The sequence below is a fragment of the Vipera ursinii genome (genome assembly GCF_947247035.1).
Source record: "Vipera ursinii genome assembly, chromosome: 9".
Classification (NCBI taxonomy): domain Eukaryota; kingdom Metazoa; phylum Chordata; class Lepidosauria; order Squamata; family Viperidae; genus Vipera; species Vipera ursinii.
The window spans coordinates 24146548-24164840 of record NC_139523.1 but is presented as its reverse complement, the minus strand read 5'-3'; the positions used below and the strand labels follow the sequence as shown (position 1 = coordinate 24164840).

Genomic DNA, 18293 nt, shown 5'->3' with positions numbered 1-18293 from the left:
TCGGCGGCGGGAGTATGCAGATATATTCGGCCACCGCCCAATAGCTCTCTGCGAGGGCGGGTCCCAACGGGTGAAGTTCCCGCGGAAGAGCCAATGGCTGGACTTGAGGGCGACGCCATGCAAATTGAGCCTCCCAGTTGAGCCAATGCCGGATCTCCACCGCGAAAGGGGCTTTGTAAATAAATCGGAGCCGAGGGAGCCAATGGCGTGGCTCGATTGGGCCAAAGCGACGCGCGGCCGGGGCCCAATTGTTTGAATGGGAGGCGTGGCGCTGGGCCGGGCGGACTAATCAGAGGCCGAGTCTCCCAATCTGTGTCGGGCGGACGAGCCAATCGGCGCCGACATGCAAATGAGGCGGTGACAGCGGCGGAGCTGCAGCCGCCGCCGCCGCCGAAGCGCAGCACTTGCGCCGCCGCTGCGCTTTCCCGGCGCCGGAGCCGCTGCAGGAGCCGCCGCTCGCCCGCCCGCCCGCCCGCCTGGCGAGGGCTGCAGCTGCCTGGCCGGCTGGCGGCACCATGATCCGCGCCTTCTCCTTCCCGGCCAGCCCGGAACGGGGCCGGCTGCGCGCCTGGCTGGAAGGCACCCTGGCCGGCTTGTGCGAGCTGCACTTGCTGCGGGAGCGACAGGAGCGGCGCGTCCGGCAGGCGCTGCGCATCGCCTCCGAGCCCTCGGCCCCCAAGCCCGGGAGCAGCGAGCCCGGGGGAGGCGGGGAGCCTTCGCCGGAGGAGCAGCTGGTGAGCCGGAGAGGAGCGGGGGGGGGCAGGAGGCAGGACACCCAGGCGGGGAGGGGGCGCGCCGGATTGGGACCACCGGAGGGCGAGGGAGGTGGGGCGGCAGGAGAGGCGAGGGGAGGGGTCGCCGCAGCCCGCCCTCCTCCTTTTCTGCCTGGGGGAAGGGTATTTGACGTGCTCCGGGTGGGGGAGGGGGGTCGTCGGGCTGTCCCGCGGGGAAGGGGCGTCGGAAGAGCCCGGGCTCCGGTTGGGTGAGTGGGTGGGCTGCTCCTTGCCCGACGTCCGCGGCCTAGACGGTGGAGGCGGACGATCCCGGGTCCCCTGCGCGGGCTCCTTTCTCTGCAGTCGGATTAATGGGTCTGGGGGCGGCAAGGATGGAGCAGGAGCATGCGCGCGCTCGCGGGATGGGGATGGAAGAGAGGCGCTCTCCCCCTTTCCGCCCCCTTTCCTCCCCTCCCACCCCGCGTCCTCCGGCCCTGGGGAGGCTTGGTGGAAGCGGGCAGCTGCGCCCCGTCGCCTCCCTTCTGCGCTTGGTTGGGCTCCGTTGGAAGAAATCAGCAGAGCCCCCTCCCCTCCTTTGCTCGCCCGCCGCCAGGCTGGGTCTCCGGCTTGCGCCAGGACCGCGGCAGCCGGCTTCGCTGATCCATCCGCCGCTGCGGCCAACTCCGGGAGCGCAACGCCGCTTTGCTCGGAGGAGTCTTTTCTGGGCAGGCGGGCCGCCGCTGGAGCGTCTGTGGACCCCAAGCCCCCTCCTCTCCCTAGGCAGGTTCCTCCCTCATCTCCAGGACTACACCTCCCATGCTTCCCAAGCGAGCTTAGCTGGGGCGAAGGGGTCGAGCGGGACTGGGAAAGCGGAATCCGCCCTTGGCTGGATGGAAAAACGGTCCGCCAGCTCCCTTTTTCCTGCCTGGGGAATACCGGTTGCTGAAGAGCGAAACGATTCCCTGGCAAAGACGAGCCGAAGGGGAACCGAGACGACTCCGGATTAAAGCGAGGCTCGATTGTGGCATTCGGAGCGGGGGCAGTTGGCATCTGGGGGTGGCTCCTCAGAAAGGGAAAGTGTCCCCAGCAGATGTGTTTGCTGAAATGCGGGGCGACATGATCCCTGGAGGTTTAAAGAATGAGCCAGTAGATCCTTTTTCCTCTGAACCATCCCGGAGTAGGTTCCTCCCTTTTTCAGTTCTGGTTCCTGAGTTCCTACCGGTTGGAACTGGATGGGCTTGCCCTTTTATCGGGGAGAGGGTTTCTCAAGACATGGCTGGCCAGGGAATTCTGGGAGCTGAAGTCCTCAGTCTTAAAGTTCACTAGCATGCTGGCCAGGGAATTCTGGGAGTTGAAGTCTACATCTCTTACATTGGCTAAGATTGAGAAACACTGTCCTGGAGCAGGGGTAGGCAACCTCGGATCTTTTATGACTCATGGACTTCAACTCCCAGAATTCCTGAGCCAGCCATGCTAGGTTGCCTACCCCTGTCCCAGAGACATTTAGCTGGCAAAGAGGACAGGACAGCTGCCTTCAAATCTTTGAAGGGCTGTTGCATTGTAGAGAGGTCGAATTTCTTCTCAGGTGCTCCAGAAGGCAAGACTAGAACTCATGGGATGAAACTTAAGGTGCCAATTAAATATTGGGAAGAATTACATTAACTTTCGGAGCTGCCAATCAGTGGAATAGGTTATCACATCCAGATTTTTTGGCCTCTTTCCTGGAGATTTTCAAACAGAGGCTGGGTAGTTATCAAAGGGGATGATTTCATGAATCCTGCAGTGTGCAGCGGGTTGGACTTGATGACCTCTTAGTTCCCTTCCAACTCTGCCCTTCTCTGAGCTGCTGGTCAACATTGTGGGACCAGCCAGGCACACTTTGTGAGGTTGGCACGCAGTGGCCATCGCGGCCAGATGGAAACTTGGCTACTGCTGGGTTAACAGGTGACCCAGCCTATAACGCCCAGATGGTGGCTTGTGAACAGATATTGCAGTATTTAGCTAGCAATTCTATGTCGGGCACAATGAAAGCTTGTATTCTCAGCCTGCTGAATAGTGTTAAGCACCAGGACTGACTGCTCCAACAGATAATTCCTCCTTTGAGAGAGCCCCAAACTCGTGCAACTTTGAATTTATGGTCTCCTGGGTTGAACTGGCTCTTTCCTGTGGTGGTTGGAGATGATGGAGACAGACAAGTCCCTTGTTGGGGACTTAAGAGCCATGCTGGAGATATCTGGAACCACCTAATTCTAGCACAAAGCAGGATCAGGCAAGAATTGAAAGATCTCTGGATTTTCTAGCAAAATTCCCAGGGCTGGTTTTCTGCATAAGATGCTTTGAAATGTGTTGTGTTACCATCTTTGTTACCCCACAGCTGAAGGTGATGGGAATTGCAGTCCAACAGGGCCTCCTCCTGGGAATCAGTAGGCTAAGGACTTCACTTTGAGTTCCTTACAATGAAAAGTTTAACTGGAGTCATATAGACGGAGCTCTGAGGTGGTTGGTTGCATGCAGTTGCCTAGACCTCTTTGGCCAACCCATGAACTCGTGGGTTTGGGGGGGGGAGGGGTGGTCTCCTGCCTCTTGGGCTGGTCTAGTTTTCTGAGGCAAAGCTGGCTGAGGAATTCTGGGAATTGAAGTCCACTCATCTTTAAGTGCCCAAGGTTGATGAACACTGCCTTGAACCACCCCTTTGCCAGCTCCAGATGTATTGGGCTGAGATGAGAATTGGGGAAGTTGATAGTGGTACACACCCCTCCCCCAATACCATGTATTCTTCCCTTTCTACACCTTTAGAAGAAAATAACCACCTTTGCATTGACTTTTCTTCTTTCTTCCTTCCCCATGTCCTCCCCCCTCCCTCCTTCCCTCCCTCCCTCCCTCCCTTCCTTAATCTCCTACCTACCTACCTACCCCCTTCCCTGGAGGAGGTAAGAGAGCTGTGTTTACCTTCCTGAATCTGAACCCCCCCTCAGCCCCCCCCATGACTCAGTGACTGTTGTCAGGTTTTTCTAAAGCAAAACTGATCTTCATTCACCATGCTGTCCTCATTTTGCACAGTTGCTTCAGAGAGTCCTCTGCAGCAGCCAACCTCTGAGCCATTGGACTACAACTCCTATCTTCCCCAGCCCCAGTGATGGTTCTTAAAGGCCCACCTTTTAAAGTCTGTCATATCCAAGGGAAGAGTCCTAGACCACGAGCTGAAGCTTATGGAGTAAACTCAAGCAGGCTTATTGTTCATTTCTTCCAACAGGCTGGATTTAGGGGGTCTGTGAAAATGCCCCCACTTTCTGTGTGTGTGTGTGTGTGTGTGTGTGTGTGTGTGTGTGTGTGTGTGTGTTTGTGTGTGTGTGTATATATCTGTCAGGTCAACCAGGCACCAGGAAAGCCATGTCAACACCATAAAGCAAGCAGCACTTTGCTAGGATGGAGGGAGAAATGGGACGAGGTGGAGGATCTGCAGAAGGTTGGGGTAAGGTCAGCCTGGAAAGCAGGGCAGGAAAGTGGCATGGGGGGGGGAAGGGGCCTGGGTGGGGAGGAGGACCCAAGAGAGACAAACAGGTATGAAGGGACAGGGGGAGAAAGACCATGGGACAGTTTAGGGCAGGGCAGGTAATGAGAGCGAAGGTCAACGTACTACTAGTCAAAGTACTGGATTAGCTGTGCTCACTTTAAGGACCCCCGAAAAACTGCAGCTGGAAGGACACCTGGACTTTGGCCTGGAGGAGGTTGGTGTGTGTGTGTGTGTGTGTGTGTGTGTGTGTGTGTGTGTGTGAAACTTCCAAGGTGGTGACTGGGTTAGGACCACAAGCGGGATCAGGATTTCCCCTGCTGAGCAGGGTGGATGTTAAGTGAGTCACATCATTCTGGAACCCCCTTGTGGTGGTAAGCCGAGGACTATTGTGGAGGAGCGTATTGGAGAAGAGGGGGAAGGTAAAGGAGGTGGGAGGGAATCCACTCCTCCTGACCTGAGTCTCTTTTCCAAATCATCCCGTGGGCTGTGTTTGCTCAGCCTGGATAATCTGCAGAGGCAGAGTTGGCCTCCCCCCCCCACCCGCTTCCCTCTCCCCCCCTAGTCCCCCTCCTGTCTGAAGTCTTATCTTGGAATTTATGATGGTTGGGGAGGAAGAGGGTTGGGCCAGGACTCCCAAATGCCTTCCTCATGGAGAAATTGTTGATTATCTCAACAACCCCATCTGAACTAGCAGGTATAGACCCCCCCCACTCTCTCTCATTTATCTCTTTATTATCTCTGTCAATCATTTTTCTCTGTTATCTATCGTCTCTCTATATGTCTGTCTGTCAATCATTTATCTCTTTCTCTATTCTCTCTCATCTATTGGTATCTCTGTCTTCTATCTATCTCATCTATCTATCATCCATCCATCCATCCATCATTCTAGGTTCTCCTTTTCCTCCTTGCAGACATTTACGTTTGTGCTTGTTTTGGTTTTCCTAACGTAGTGAAGCCTTCCCTAAGGTTATCTAAAATGCAAAAGGCTCCGGTTGGTTCTGCCATGCCAGGGATTGGCGGCTGTTCTGGAGAGGTTGAAGGAGCTTTTGGCAAGAAGCTCTTTCCTGCTTTCCCCCCCCCTCTAGGGCTGCTCTGCTTGGGGGTCTGCCTCCTCGTCTCCTTTGAGTCAGGACTTACAGATGGTGCAGTGATTCAGATCTTTCAAGAAGGAACAATAAAAGTCCAGACCCCCCCCCTCCTGTCTCTTTCTCTCCCTAAGCATAAACTTAGGTGGGCTGAAATGTTTTGAAGTTCAGCTTTGAACGTGTGTTTATAAATTGTTTGAATTTGGACCTTGCAGACGTGAAATCCAGCCAGAAAATATTCGCAATCCCAACGTCTGTTCTTAAAAGTTCTTTGTGGATGGCTTATCATTTCCAGGAAATTAGCAAGAAAAGAGAGAGAGAGAGAGAGGGAGGGAGGGAGGGAGGGAGGGAGGGAGGGAGGGAGAGAGAGGGGGGTGGAAATGGATGGGAAGGGGAAAAAGCTTATTTTAGTTTCCTACATTACAGCTTCAAAGACCAGCCTCTTGACTGAAACTTGAAAGTATCGTTACAAGGGAATATTTGCAGCTCAGGGTTGAAATGAGGGTTTCTTGGTGCTCTCTGGGCTGGGTGGTTCTCTTTCCTTGCAGATGTTTCATGACCCAAACTAGGTCGAAGAGAGATTTGCAGAGAAGTGGGGGAGGAGGAGGGAGGGGGAGAATGTGGGGTCTTCTGGGCTCTCTGCGCTTGGCACTGTCTTCTTACCCTTCCTTGCAGACGTTTCATGACCCAGCTAGGTAATATCATCACGGCTAGAAAAAAATTGGGTTTGCACTGATGATGTTCCCCGGTTGGGTCATGAAACGTCTGCAAGGAAGGGCGAGAAGAGAGCACCAAGCAGAGAGCATCAAGGACCCCATGGTCTTCCCCCCTTCCTCCTCCTCCTCCCAAACCCCACTCCCTTTCAACACTGATGATGTTACCTAGTTGGGTCATGAAACGTCTGCAAGGAAACAACCCAGCTCAGAGAGCACCAGGAAGTTTTGCAAGAACCGCCACTCAAATGTAACATATTTTTGCTCAGAAACAAGTTCCTATGAATTGGATGCACCAGTGAGATAACCGAACACAGGATAATTGGCGACACTGCCTCGAGCTTTGCAAACCTCCTCTGTGTGTAATTGCACTGTTGGCAGTAATTATGTAGCCCCCAACTGTCAATGCATTAATTCCTCATCTCACTCCTAGAGACCCAGAGCAGAAGGAAGACACACTTGACTTCGCTTGAGGCTTCATGTTTTCCCTGCCTTGCCCTAAAAGCCATTTTTAGTTAGGAAATTTCAAAGGATATAGTGTTTTTTTCCCCCCTAAAGACAAAAATTGGAAGTTTTTAGCTGTACGAATGGTCTTTGACTTACAATCACAACTGAGCTCCAAATTGTTGTGGCTAAGTGAGTTTGGCCCCCTTTTTACGACCTTTCTTGCCACAACGAGTAAGTGAGTTGCTTAAGTTAGTAACATGGTTGTTAAGTGAATTTGATTTCCCGCTGACTTCGCATTTTGCTATGTTTTTATTCCTGTGTATATCTGTCTCCACGGTATCTTGAGATTTTTTTTAAAGTAAGTTTTCAAGTCTCTGCTTCTTGTTGTGTGACTTTCCTACACTTGGCAAGGATTTTTGTTGGCACCTATCGCATGTTGTCCTGAGAATTGGCTGAAGGTTGGGCAGCTAATAAACCTTAAAAATAAGTCAATAAAAGAGAGGGAGAGAGAAGAAAGAAAGAAAGAAAGAAAGAAAGAAAGAAAGAAAGAAAGAAAGAAAGAAAAAGAAAGAAGAAAGAAAAAGAGAAGAAAGAAAGAAAAAGGAAGAAAAAGAAAGAAAGAAAGAAAGAAAGAAAGAAAGAAAGAAAGAAAGAAAGAAGAAGAAAAAGAGAGGAAGGAAGGAAAGAAGAAAGAAAGAAGAAAGAAAGAAAGAAAGAAAGAAAGAAAGAAAGAAAGAAAGAAAGAAAGAAAGAAAGAAAGGAAGGAAGGAAGGAAGGAAGGAAGGAAGGAAGGAAGGAAGGAAGGAAGGGTAAGGAGTCTCTTGGATTTGTCAGCGGGATGATGGAAAATCTCTGTAGCTGGGAGAGAATTTTGCCAATATTAATAGAAGCTTCTTGCTGATCAGGATGATGGGACTAGGATCAAAGGCTTCTCCTCAGAGGTCTTTCTGAAAGTCCTGATACCTTTCATAATCCTCAGCCTATTGCTAGTCTGGTCCATTGGAGTTGTAGTCCCATAGGAGGGCACACAACCAGTGAACATGGTGTTGTGTGCCTGCAGACCTTAGAATATGTACACAGAAGAGCAACAAATATGATAAAGCAGGGGTGTGCAACCTTGGCACCTTGAAGACCTATTGGACTTCAGTTCCCAGAATTCCCCATTCGTATGGCTGGCAAATTCTGGGAGTTGAAGTCCACAATTCTGAAAAGTTGCCAAGGTTGGACACTCCAAGGTATGGAGTCTCCTCCATGAGCAGGGGGTTGGACTAGAAGGCCTCCAGAGTCCCTTCCACTCTTATTCTTCTCTGTTCTATCTAAGGGATGTGTCTGCGCTCACCTCCTTCATCAGACAAGTGTGTTCTTGGGCAATAACTCTTGGCAAAAAGAAACCACCTTATTGCCCAGTTGATTTCCAGGATATTAACCCATCCTCCTAAATCTAATCCGTGACTGCTTCCAGCAGGAAAACAGGAGAGGAGGAACAAAAGGGGAAAATGCAAATTTCCTCCTTAATTAAGTGTAAAAGGCAAAAGAGCAGGGGGTGGGAAGCTTTGCAGAAGCTGCTTTCAGCAAAGGGGTGGGGAAGGTTTTCTAAATATACTCAGGGCAGCAGAGATAAGATAAGGCTGGCAGGGAAGATCCGGTAACAATGGAGAGGCTTTGCTGGGTCTTTCAAGGGAATTTACCACTTGGTAAAATGAGAATGGACGAAGCTTGCCTTCCCCCACCTGAGGCCCTTGCAGATGGGCTGGGCTTCAATTCCCATAACACACTAGGAGCCTACTCAAAGGATGATGGGACTCGGAGTCTAGCCCATTAGGAACAGGTGTAGTTCAGAAGATAGATAGATAGATAGATAGATAGATAGATAGATAGATAGATAGATAGATAGATAGATAGATGATAGATAGATAGATAATGATGATAAACAGATGATAGATAACTATGATGATAGATGAGATAGATATAGATAGATAATCGATAGAAGATAGATAGATAGATAACCTTTATTGTCATTTTTACTGTGAGCACAATGGCACACATTAAAAATGAAATTTAGTTGCTGGCTTTCAAAGTGTACACGTACATAGCACCCATTTAAACATGCTATGTACAACACATATATAGACCTACTACACCCTTACACATAAGTAAGATATAAATATTAATCACTGCCCGTCTTGAACACATAACGGAAGGAGGAAGCGTTGAGAGTTCACAAGGTTGATACTGTAGGGAACAAAACTGGGGCTGAATCCGGATGTTCTGCTTCGGATACCACAGAGCCCCCTCCTCCCCAGGAGGTAACAAGGAGAACAGGTTGTGAAGAGGACGTGTAGCGTCCCAGACAATCTTGTGGACAATCCTGCTCAAGCAACGCTTCTGTGGCACGTCCTGGATGGGAAGGAGAGAACTGCCAATGACCTTTTCTGCCATCCTCACCGTTCTCTGCACCGCCTTCCCGTTGAAGCAGCTTTCTAATTAACCAAAGAGGTAATTGGCACATCTTGGCTACTCGGAAGACCCCCTCCTCTCCTCCCTTTGCAAGGATTTGTGGGCTGTGGGGAGCCCACAAAGTCTTCTCAAGCTGTTTTCCAGAGAAAAAAAAGTGAAGCTGGAATAGTTCCGGCTGCCTAAGCTGAAAGTTGGCCACGTTATTGGGGTTTTTATGAGCAAAAGCTTTGAGCTTTTGCAATTTTTTCTTTCATCAAAGCACATTCCTCTCCTAGTCCGTCGATTGCAAAAGCAGAGCCTGGAAATACACAACTGGAAATATTGCACTAAGAAATATCAAAGTAAGCCCCGATGAAGCAAGCAGGCAAGGCTTGCTAAACTCTGCTGGTGCCTCTCAGCTGCGCTTCACTACAAAGTCCATGGTTATCAGCCAGCGCCGCCCCATTGGGGTCGGAACCCAGCACACCTGCAGGACCTCAGGTGAGGAAGGAGGCTTTGGTTTGGCAAGTGCTGCTCAGACCTCAAAGCCAAGGTGTATCTGTGGTTCAGTTTTTACCACAAAGTAGGTTTAATGAATGCTAATTAAATATATTAGCCAGTTGCAAGCAGGGAGATAAGGTGTTCAACGCCTTCACGGCTGGTTTCGTTCATTTTCATAACTGAGAGATTTGGGAAGGGGTCAAAAAACGTCAAGATGGCCACGGTGATGGTGGATTCAAAGCCTTTTTGTGCACGTAACATTATGCATGCATAAAGTTTACATGCTACCATCCGTATTATACATGTAATGGCTGGGGTGGGTTATTTTATTGCATTGCACACCCTAATCGAGACAGCAAAGGCTTCCCAAGGTCATAAGTCTGATGGGTTTGGGGTTGGATTTAGTTTTAACACAGTTTTATTATTGTATTATATTGGGCATAATTATTTAATCCTTTTTAACTTCTTTTTTAACTTTTGTATTTATATTTTGATATTTATTGCCCTGTACACCGCCCTGAGTCCTTCGGGAGAAGGGAGGTATGAAAATTTAATAATAATAATAATAATAATAATAATAATAATAATAATAATAATAATAAGTGGCAATGTACCAGTCTGTCCCCAGATAAAATATTCCAATTTTAGATATTTGTTTATTAAATTTATATATCACCCAGAGTTGATATGTCAGTGAGATGGGTAGCATGAAATTTAAATAAGTAGTAGTAGTAGTAGTAGTAGTAGTAGTAGTAATGGCTTTGGTGGGGAATTCTGGGAGTTGAGGTTCACATGTCTTAAAGTCGCCAAGGTTGAGAAACACTAGGTTAGGGTCTTGAGATAGCAGTTGAGAGATTCTGGGTACAATCTGAAATGGGTTTCCTGTCTGAGGAGGGGGCTGGACTAGAAGACCTCCAAGGTCCCTTCCAACTCTGCTATTTCTATTCTATTCTATTCTATTCTATTCTGTTCTGTTCTGTTCTGTTCTGTTCTGTTCTATTCTATTCTATTCTATTCTATTCTATTCTATTCTATTCTATTCTATTCTATTCTATTCTATTCTATTCTATTCTTTACACTGAAAGATGTATGTTGATTACATAATTTTAGAGTAATCCTCTCTCTCAGCCTAACCTACCTGTCAGGATCGTTGTGGAGTAAAACGTCCTTAGCCTTCTGGACGAAGATAGGATAAATACAGGCAGTCCTCAACTTCCGACCACAATTGAGTTCAACATTTTATGTTGCTAACTGAGACATTTGTTAAGTGAGTTTGGCCCCATTTTACAACTTTTCTTGCCACAGTTCTTAAGTCAATGACTGCAGTTGTTAAGTTAGTAACACAGTTGTTAAGTGAATCCGGCCTCCCCACTGACTTTGCTTCTCAGAAGGTCGCGAAGGAGGATCATGTGACCCCAGGACTGTCATAAATATGTCAGTTGCTAAGCATCTGAATTTTGGTCACGTGACCACGGGGATCCTGCGATTGTCGTAAGTGTGAAAACCAATCATAAGTCACTTTTTTCAGTGCCGTTGTAATTTTGAATGGTCACTAAATGAACTGTTGTAAGTCGAGGACTGCCTGTATTTCCTCTTTGTAGTGATAATTGTGGCTTTCCCATGAGGTTGTCCAGGCAAGTGCTGGTTGCAATCCTGGTTGGTTTGTGCAAGCCCCCTCAATGATGTCTGCTTTTCCAAATTTCTCCCGGGATTCGTGATACACAGTTTGTGATATTTTGCCTGAAACCGCTCAGCATATCCGGAAAATAAATAGGCGGCTTTTTTCCTTGGAATTTTCAATTCCTCCCTCTTTAAAAATCACTCCAAATGCAGCATCCACAAATGCAGCAAAAATAAACGTACGTTGCACACACCGTACCATTCCGTTTCTATTTCCACCTTGACTTTTCTCTTGCAAGGAAACCACATCACATTCTTGCAATCCTTCTTGAAAGTTTCTCTCCTAATAGCATCCTGATATTATTCCTTCTCCGCCCCCCCCCCCCACTTAAAAGAAACAATCTGGTTATTCTGGTTTCATCAGAGTTTTCTTGTGGGAAATGCCCAAGGAAAGATGGGAATTACAATAAAGGCAAGTGGAGCTCTTAGGAAAAGCTGTCCAGAATGGTGAAATTGACAAGCTGGGGTTGCGAAATTGACTAGCACGTGGTTGAAGCACCAAGGGTGGCGCTTGAAAATAAAATACCTAGAGCAAATTAGCACAAATGAAGGACTATAAACCTGTTTGTGCTGTAACTGGGTTATGAACAAACAGGTGATCTCCTTCACCGCTGTATTTCTCTGGCCGTTTCAAAGTGTGTGTTTTTGTGCTTGCACAGTAAGCATGGGGGATAATATAGTGTGCTAATGGAACCACACTTGTGTCTGAGATATTCCTGCCTCCACAGTACTGTATATACGAAACACTCTCTGAGTGTGGTGGTTTCCTTGCAGATGTTTCATTACCCAACTAGGTTACATCATCAGTGCTAGAAGGAGGGGGGTTGTGGAAAGGAGGAGGAGGAGGAGGACAATAACAATGACAACAATTGTGGGGTCCTTGGTACTCTCTTAGCTCAACGGTTTTCTTTTAGACATTTCATTACCAAACTAGGGAACATCCGTGTTAGAAGTAGGGTTTGTCCTTATTTCTATATACTAGTGGCCTGCCCTATCATTCTTCCTTGATTATGCTGTTGTTTACTATTAGCTTGTTCCTCTGGGTTGGTAGTTCCTTGATTGGGGCATTGTGTACTTCTTGATTGTTGGTCTTGGTGTTAATCCTGGTGTTAATCTCTGCTCATCTGGGGTGTTGATTGCAGCTGAGGAGGCCTTTTTGGGTCTTTCCTTTGGGGCTTTTGATCCTCTCTTTGGAGTGGTTTCAAGGTAGATCCAGCTCCTAAAGTAGTGAGCAACAGGGGATCCTTAGGGCCGGTTTAAAACCGCAGCTAAATCTGAACCCTGGGTGGCTCGCAGGAAATGCGGAGAAATGCAGAAAGGAGACCCGGAGACCGTCATGAGTCAACTGAATATAATCTATCCATCCCAGAGTCGCTTTTTTGATTTCTTGGACACCCACATGAGCCCCAGAGGGAGAAAAAAGATTCCAGGAAGGTAGGAGATAAAGAGTATATCTCCTCTTCGGAGTCTGTCTTGCAGACGGAATAAAATCACCCCGGTGTAGATTATTTTCTTAAAAGCTTTGAAGATTGTGGTCCTCTTCCCTTAAGGGATTTCTTCCTAGATCCTGTAACTGGAATCGATTCAACTGCACCAGGTAAAAAGTAGGTTAGATGCAAATTTTGACAGGTGAGGGAAAGGATTTGAGGAGCCCTTCCTTCTTAGACAAAGGCAGTCAGTTTTGCAAGGTGGAAATGCAAAATCTGGGATGTTTCATAGCCTTAGCCGAGCAACCAAGATGATTAGGGGCCTGGAGGCTAAAATACAGGAAGAAGAACGGTTGCAGGCATTGGGTATGTCTAGTTTAATGAAGAGAAGGGCCAGGGGTGACATGATCGCAGCCTTCTAATATTTATGGGGCTGCCAAAGAGAAAAGGGGATCAAACGGGGCAAAATTAACCCATGTCTCACTCAGCAACCAAAAATGTTGGGCTCAATTATGGTCATAAATTGAGGGCTACCTGTACTGGCATATCTTTGCTAAAGCTTTTGTGGCATGTCGGAGAATTCTGTGTGCAAGGCTGAGGGTTGTGCAAGAAACAATCAGGAGGAAAAAAAATGTATTTTCCGTCAGTAGAAATCCATTGGTTAGGCAGAGACAAAACAAGCAGCTACGGGATAAAAGTTTTCTTCCATGACCTCATCCAGACAATTTGGAAGCAAAAACCCTGCTGGGTCTAACAGCTGATAGGGAGGAACAGACCGGAATTCACTTGAAGGAATTTGCTGAACCCGTCACCACAGACTGGCTTAAGGATGCTCCAAATTCTTCTCCGGTCTGCTTCCTTCCTTAATGACCTGACATAGTGTGTCTCAACCTTGGGTGCTTGAAAGAATGGGAGGACTTCAACTCCCAGAATCCCCCAGCCAGCTTTGCTGCTTTACGTTGTGTGGACTTCAATTCCCAGCAAAGCTGGCTGGGGGATTCTGGGAGTTGAAGTCCACACATCTTAAAGGGGCCAGGGTTGAAAAACACTGCCTGACATCAACCTCCCACCACGATCTGACCATGTTTTCTCAGCTCCGAAACCTGAGCTAGCCTGTATGTTCCAACGCAGCTGTCAATGTGAGAAAAAGTCACACAGGTTGCCTTCTCCCCCTGCCCCGAGATCTTCTCTTGCTTTAGCTTCCTTCGCTGGTGGCAACCTGGGTGGACTTGTGGCCGGCTTGCCTACAGGTGCGTTCCTTTCCAATCCCAGCCCATGCCTTTCTCTCCCTCTCCCAAAGAGCACCAGGGATACGGGCCAAAAACACGTGGAATGCTTACAACAGGAGCCAGCCGAAATATTCAGCTGGAGTAATATCGTGGAGACGTGTTGTGTGTCGGAGTGCCTTTGCTGTTTGCATTTTGCTTTTTTGCTTTTTGCTTTATTTTGCTTTGCTGTCCATCAACCATTCTCCAAGATTTTGTGTTGTTACCTTCCAATCTTTCCAATCTCTGGTCAGATTGTCCGGATGGGAATGTCTGGAGAGCTTTGCGGTCGCCAACAGACGCTACTTTGTGATTACAGGCCCACTCACATTTTATTTGGGTCGGGTGAAAATTTCGGCCCATTGTTTTCCTGTCCGGAGGTTGACTGATGCGTCCAAACGAGTCGTTTTTGTCCCTGGGGCCACCATCTGTCTGAAGGTCAAAAGCTGCCCCATAGCTCTCCCCCCTCCCCCAGTTCCTTCTTTCCCCAGTCTCTTTCTCTCTTTCACATCCACACATCCACCCTAGACAGACACACAAACACAAATACACACTCTTCTGGAGCTCCCTGTTCCATCTGGCTACCAAGATAAAACCTGTGGGGACCTCTGATCTCATCTACGTCTGGGGGGGGGGGTTGTCCTACATATGGAAACTACCATGGCTTGTAAGGAAAGGGGGTCACATCAAGGAGAAGCTACACTGCTCTTTGTTGAGTCTACTGAGAGAGTTGTGTGTCTGAGTAGAGAGTGACGGAAAAGGAAGTGATTGTGTGTCCACCTCTCTTCCAGATTTCTGGGCTGGGAAATTGTGTCGATTTCCCTGTTTTTGGGGGGAGCGCAGCAATGGTTAGAACACTGAATAGGTATCACAGCAAGGTGACACCTACTCAATGTGCTAATCATGCATTGAGTAGGTATTACTTCATTATCATATATTGAGTAGAATAGAACAGAATATAGCTGGAAGGGACCTTTGAGGTCTTCTAGTCCAGCCCCCTGCTCAAGCAGGAGAACCTATACCAGGGGTAGGCAACCGTGGCTCTTTTGTGACTCATGGACTTCAACTTCCAGAATTCTTGAGCCAGCCGTGCTGGCTCATGAATTCTGGGAGTTGAAGTCTACGAGTCATAAAAGAGCCACGGTTGCCTACCCCTGACCTATACCATCTCAGACAAGTGACTGTCTAGCCTCTTCTTAAAAACCTCCAGTGATGGAGCGCCCACAACGTCTGGAGGCAAGCTGTTCCACTGGTTAATTGTCCTCACTGTCAGGAAGTTTCTCCTTAATCCTGGGTTGCTTCTCTCTTTGATCAGTTTCCAACCATTGTTTCTCATCCTTCCCTCTGGTGCTTTGGTGAATCATTGAGTATATACCTACTAATAATACCATTGAGTATATACTTAATATATGATGCCTACTCAATAAATATCTACTATTACCTGCTATACTACTATGGATACTACTATATAGACACTACTACTCCTACCACTATAGATAACAAAGAGGCAGCAATATCCGTTCCTCTTATGAGACCAACTGATGATTTTCTGGGGTTTTTCAGGATGCCCTTCCTGAGCTGATGTGGGAAATGGAACAGCAGCTGGGCTTATTACGACTATACGGCAACGAGAAGACGTGCGGGGAGGCAGTTGAGACAGACAGCTGGCCTAGTTCAGGTATGGGGAGAAGAAAACATGGCATTTGTTTTAATCTTGTCTCCTCTTGCATTTTCCCTCCTTCTATGGCTGGTGTCAGAAGTGGGATCACGGGCAATCTGGCCTTCCTTGCTCGGCTGGAAATCTGGGGGTCACAGGAGGCTAGTAATATCGATGCCACTTCTTCACCAGGTTTCTACGAGGGTCAACAGTCGGCAGTGGCCACCGATTCACCAGCTTCTGGATTTGAAGATTCTTCCTCCAGCATGCCATCAGCATCGGGGTCCTATTCTCAAATCAGCCATCCAGAATCCCGCCTCGGTTATTCCAACGAGCGCCCCAAATCTGTAGGTGGGTAAGAAGGTGGCTTGATTGGCACCTGGCTACTCCTGGGTGGAGAGAGGTCAACCTAATAAAGGAAAATATTTGTAGCTCAGGGTTGAACTGAGGGATCCTTGGTGTTCTCTGAGCTTGGTGGTTTTCTTGCAGACGTTTCATGACCCAAAAAGGTAACATCATCAGTGCCGATAGTGTCACCTAGTCCGAGTAATGAAATGTCTTCGAGAAAACCACCAAGCCCAGACAGAACTAAGGACTCGTGAAAGGTCGACTTGGATCCAGTGTGGACGATTCCCTGAAACAGCTTCAGCATTCGGAGTTTTAGGGGGGTTCAGCCCCCCCCACCTGCCCAGCTCTCTCTCTCTCTCTTGCCTTCCACAGGGGACGTAGCCAACAACAGCAAGGAGAGAGCCCAACGGAGCACCATGCCGCGCTCCTTCTCAGCCCCCTACACCTCGTCCCAAGATCCGTCTGCCGAGCCGCTGCCCACCTGCTTCACCCCAGACCCTTTCTTGTACCCCAGCCCCCTGCATGCAGTGGCCCTGCAGAGTCCCTTCTTCCAGAGCCCCCTGTACGAGGACCCTGCCTTCTCCTCGGCCGCTTCCCGGGCCTTGTCCTACCCGGAGGATCCCGATGGCAACATTGAGGCCTACGGGAACGACTTCCAGCTCTACACGGAGGCTGCCTCGCAGGGCCAGCGGCTGGAGAGCTACATCTCCCGTCTCCTCCGCCGCCGCAGCCAGCTGGTCAGAGGCAGCAAGCCCCGGACGAGCCTCAGCTCGGAGCCGTCGGCCAAAGGTGGCGTGGTCCGGCAGAGCAGCCTCTGCAAGCGGCCCACCGAGCTGCTGTCCCTGCAGGCCGAGCGCAGGCACCCTCCGTCCGTGGAGAGGGGCAGCAGCACCCCATCGCCCTGCGGCCACGAGCGCGGCGCTGCTGTCACCACCACCCGTGTCTGGTCTTCGTGGGACGCCGCAGCCGAGAGGACTTTGGCCACCAAGACAGTGGCGGAGGACTTTCATCCACCTCCGTCCAGTCTCCGGAAACCCCCCAAGCTGCAGGCATTGGCCCAGGGGAGGTCTCCCTCCGTAGACCACTACGACACCCTCTATCCCTCATCCCCGCTGTTGGACAGGGAGGAAGGTTCCTCGCGGGGAAGCGTCCAGGAGCCAGTCTCCTACGAATCGGAGGAAGGAGGCTGCCTGATGGTCAAAGCCCAGTACATCCCTGCCCAGCAGCCCCCCTGGGCCCAGCAGGCTCACCGGGCGGGCAGGAAGAAGCCCCCACCTCTGACCAAAGGCCGCTCAGTGGAACTGTCGCCTGAGCGGGTCCCTCTGCTGGTGAGGGAACGGCCGCGGGTTGTGGCCCCTGCCAAGAAGTGCCGCTTTACAGAAGAGGTGAGCGACGGGGCTGTGAGAAAGGGGGGCGGGAGGAAAAGTTCCCCCAAATCCAAGAAGGCAGCTAGGTCTCAATCGGAGAACAGCCTTCTGAACAGGTCCCGGCTGAAAAACGGGACTGTGGACCGGGAGGAATCCACACAGAAACCCTCCCGGCAGCGTCGGTTGCACAGGAACACGGGCAGTGGCTACCGCAAATGGAGTTCAACAGCCGAGCTCTCTCAAGAGGAGCTGTCTCCCGGGAGCACCGTGGAGCCGCCACGGGGCCAACAGGGCCCAGGCCCTGCAGGGTACACCTACCCAGGCAGTGACTCTGAGTGTTCGGGCGAGCCAGCCAGGAGGGCCCCCGTGTGCCGCCTGGAGGAGGGCCTTGTCGGCGGAGACAGCGACTCCAGCCTGAGCGACGGGGACTCGCCACCCGCCGTACAGCAGCGGCGCATCCAGCGATACAGACGAGAGTGGGGGTCTCGTGTGGCCGCAGCAGCTCTCTCCGCAGCTGGTGTCGGCGTCCGGCCCAGGAAGGGCTACCAGCGGGCAGCCCAAAGTGTTCGTCAAGATCAAGGCCTCTCACGCACTCAAGAAGAAAATTATGCGCTTCCGATCCGGCTCGCTCAAAGTCATGACGACGGTGTAAGGGAGCACCATCGGTTCCCGCAACGTCCTGCTGGTTCCCCCGACTTTTGTGGGGGGGCAGAAAGTTCCCCTTGAATGTGTCTCATCTTCCCTTTCAGCAGCCAGCGAGGTGCCAGTCCAGGCGCTGCCTCAGCTTCAAGTCTGGGTTGGAAAGAAAAACAGTGGGGGGAAAAGTGAGGCGGCCTTGGATGGAAGGGAGATTCGGGACCTTTTCTCTTCCCTGGAAACTGCTGAGTCTGTGGCTCCCTGGCTCCCCGTCTCGCTAACTCCGTCCATCCTAAACGGAGAGGTATTTATAATGGCATCCTTTTCCTTCCTTCCTTTTCCTTCTTTCCCTTCTTCCTTCCTTTCTTTTCTTCCTTTCCTTTCCTTCTCTCCTTTCTCTCTCTGCTTTCTTTTTCTTTCTTTCCTTCTTTCTTTCTTCTTTCTATTTCTTTTTCTTTTTTCTTTCCTTCCTGTTCCTCTCTCTTCCACCTTCTATCCTTCTTT

The 18293-nt window shown here is 49.7% G+C and overlaps 1 protein-coding gene across 1 annotated transcript; it reads left to right on the top strand.

Moving 5' to 3' along the window:
- Positions 1 to 515: 515 nt before the first annotated feature.
- DACT3 (dishevelled binding antagonist of beta catenin 3) lies at positions 516 to 18287 on the top strand (the record flags this gene model as incomplete). Its single annotated transcript, XM_083369899.1, is given in 5 exon segments — positions 516 to 734; positions 15345 to 15459; positions 15631 to 15789; positions 16159 to 17594; positions 17596 to 18287. Coding segments are annotated over 5 exon segments (2139 nt in total). The 3' UTR covers positions 17806 to 18287.
- Between the last annotated feature and the right edge of the window lie 6 nt (positions 18288 to 18293).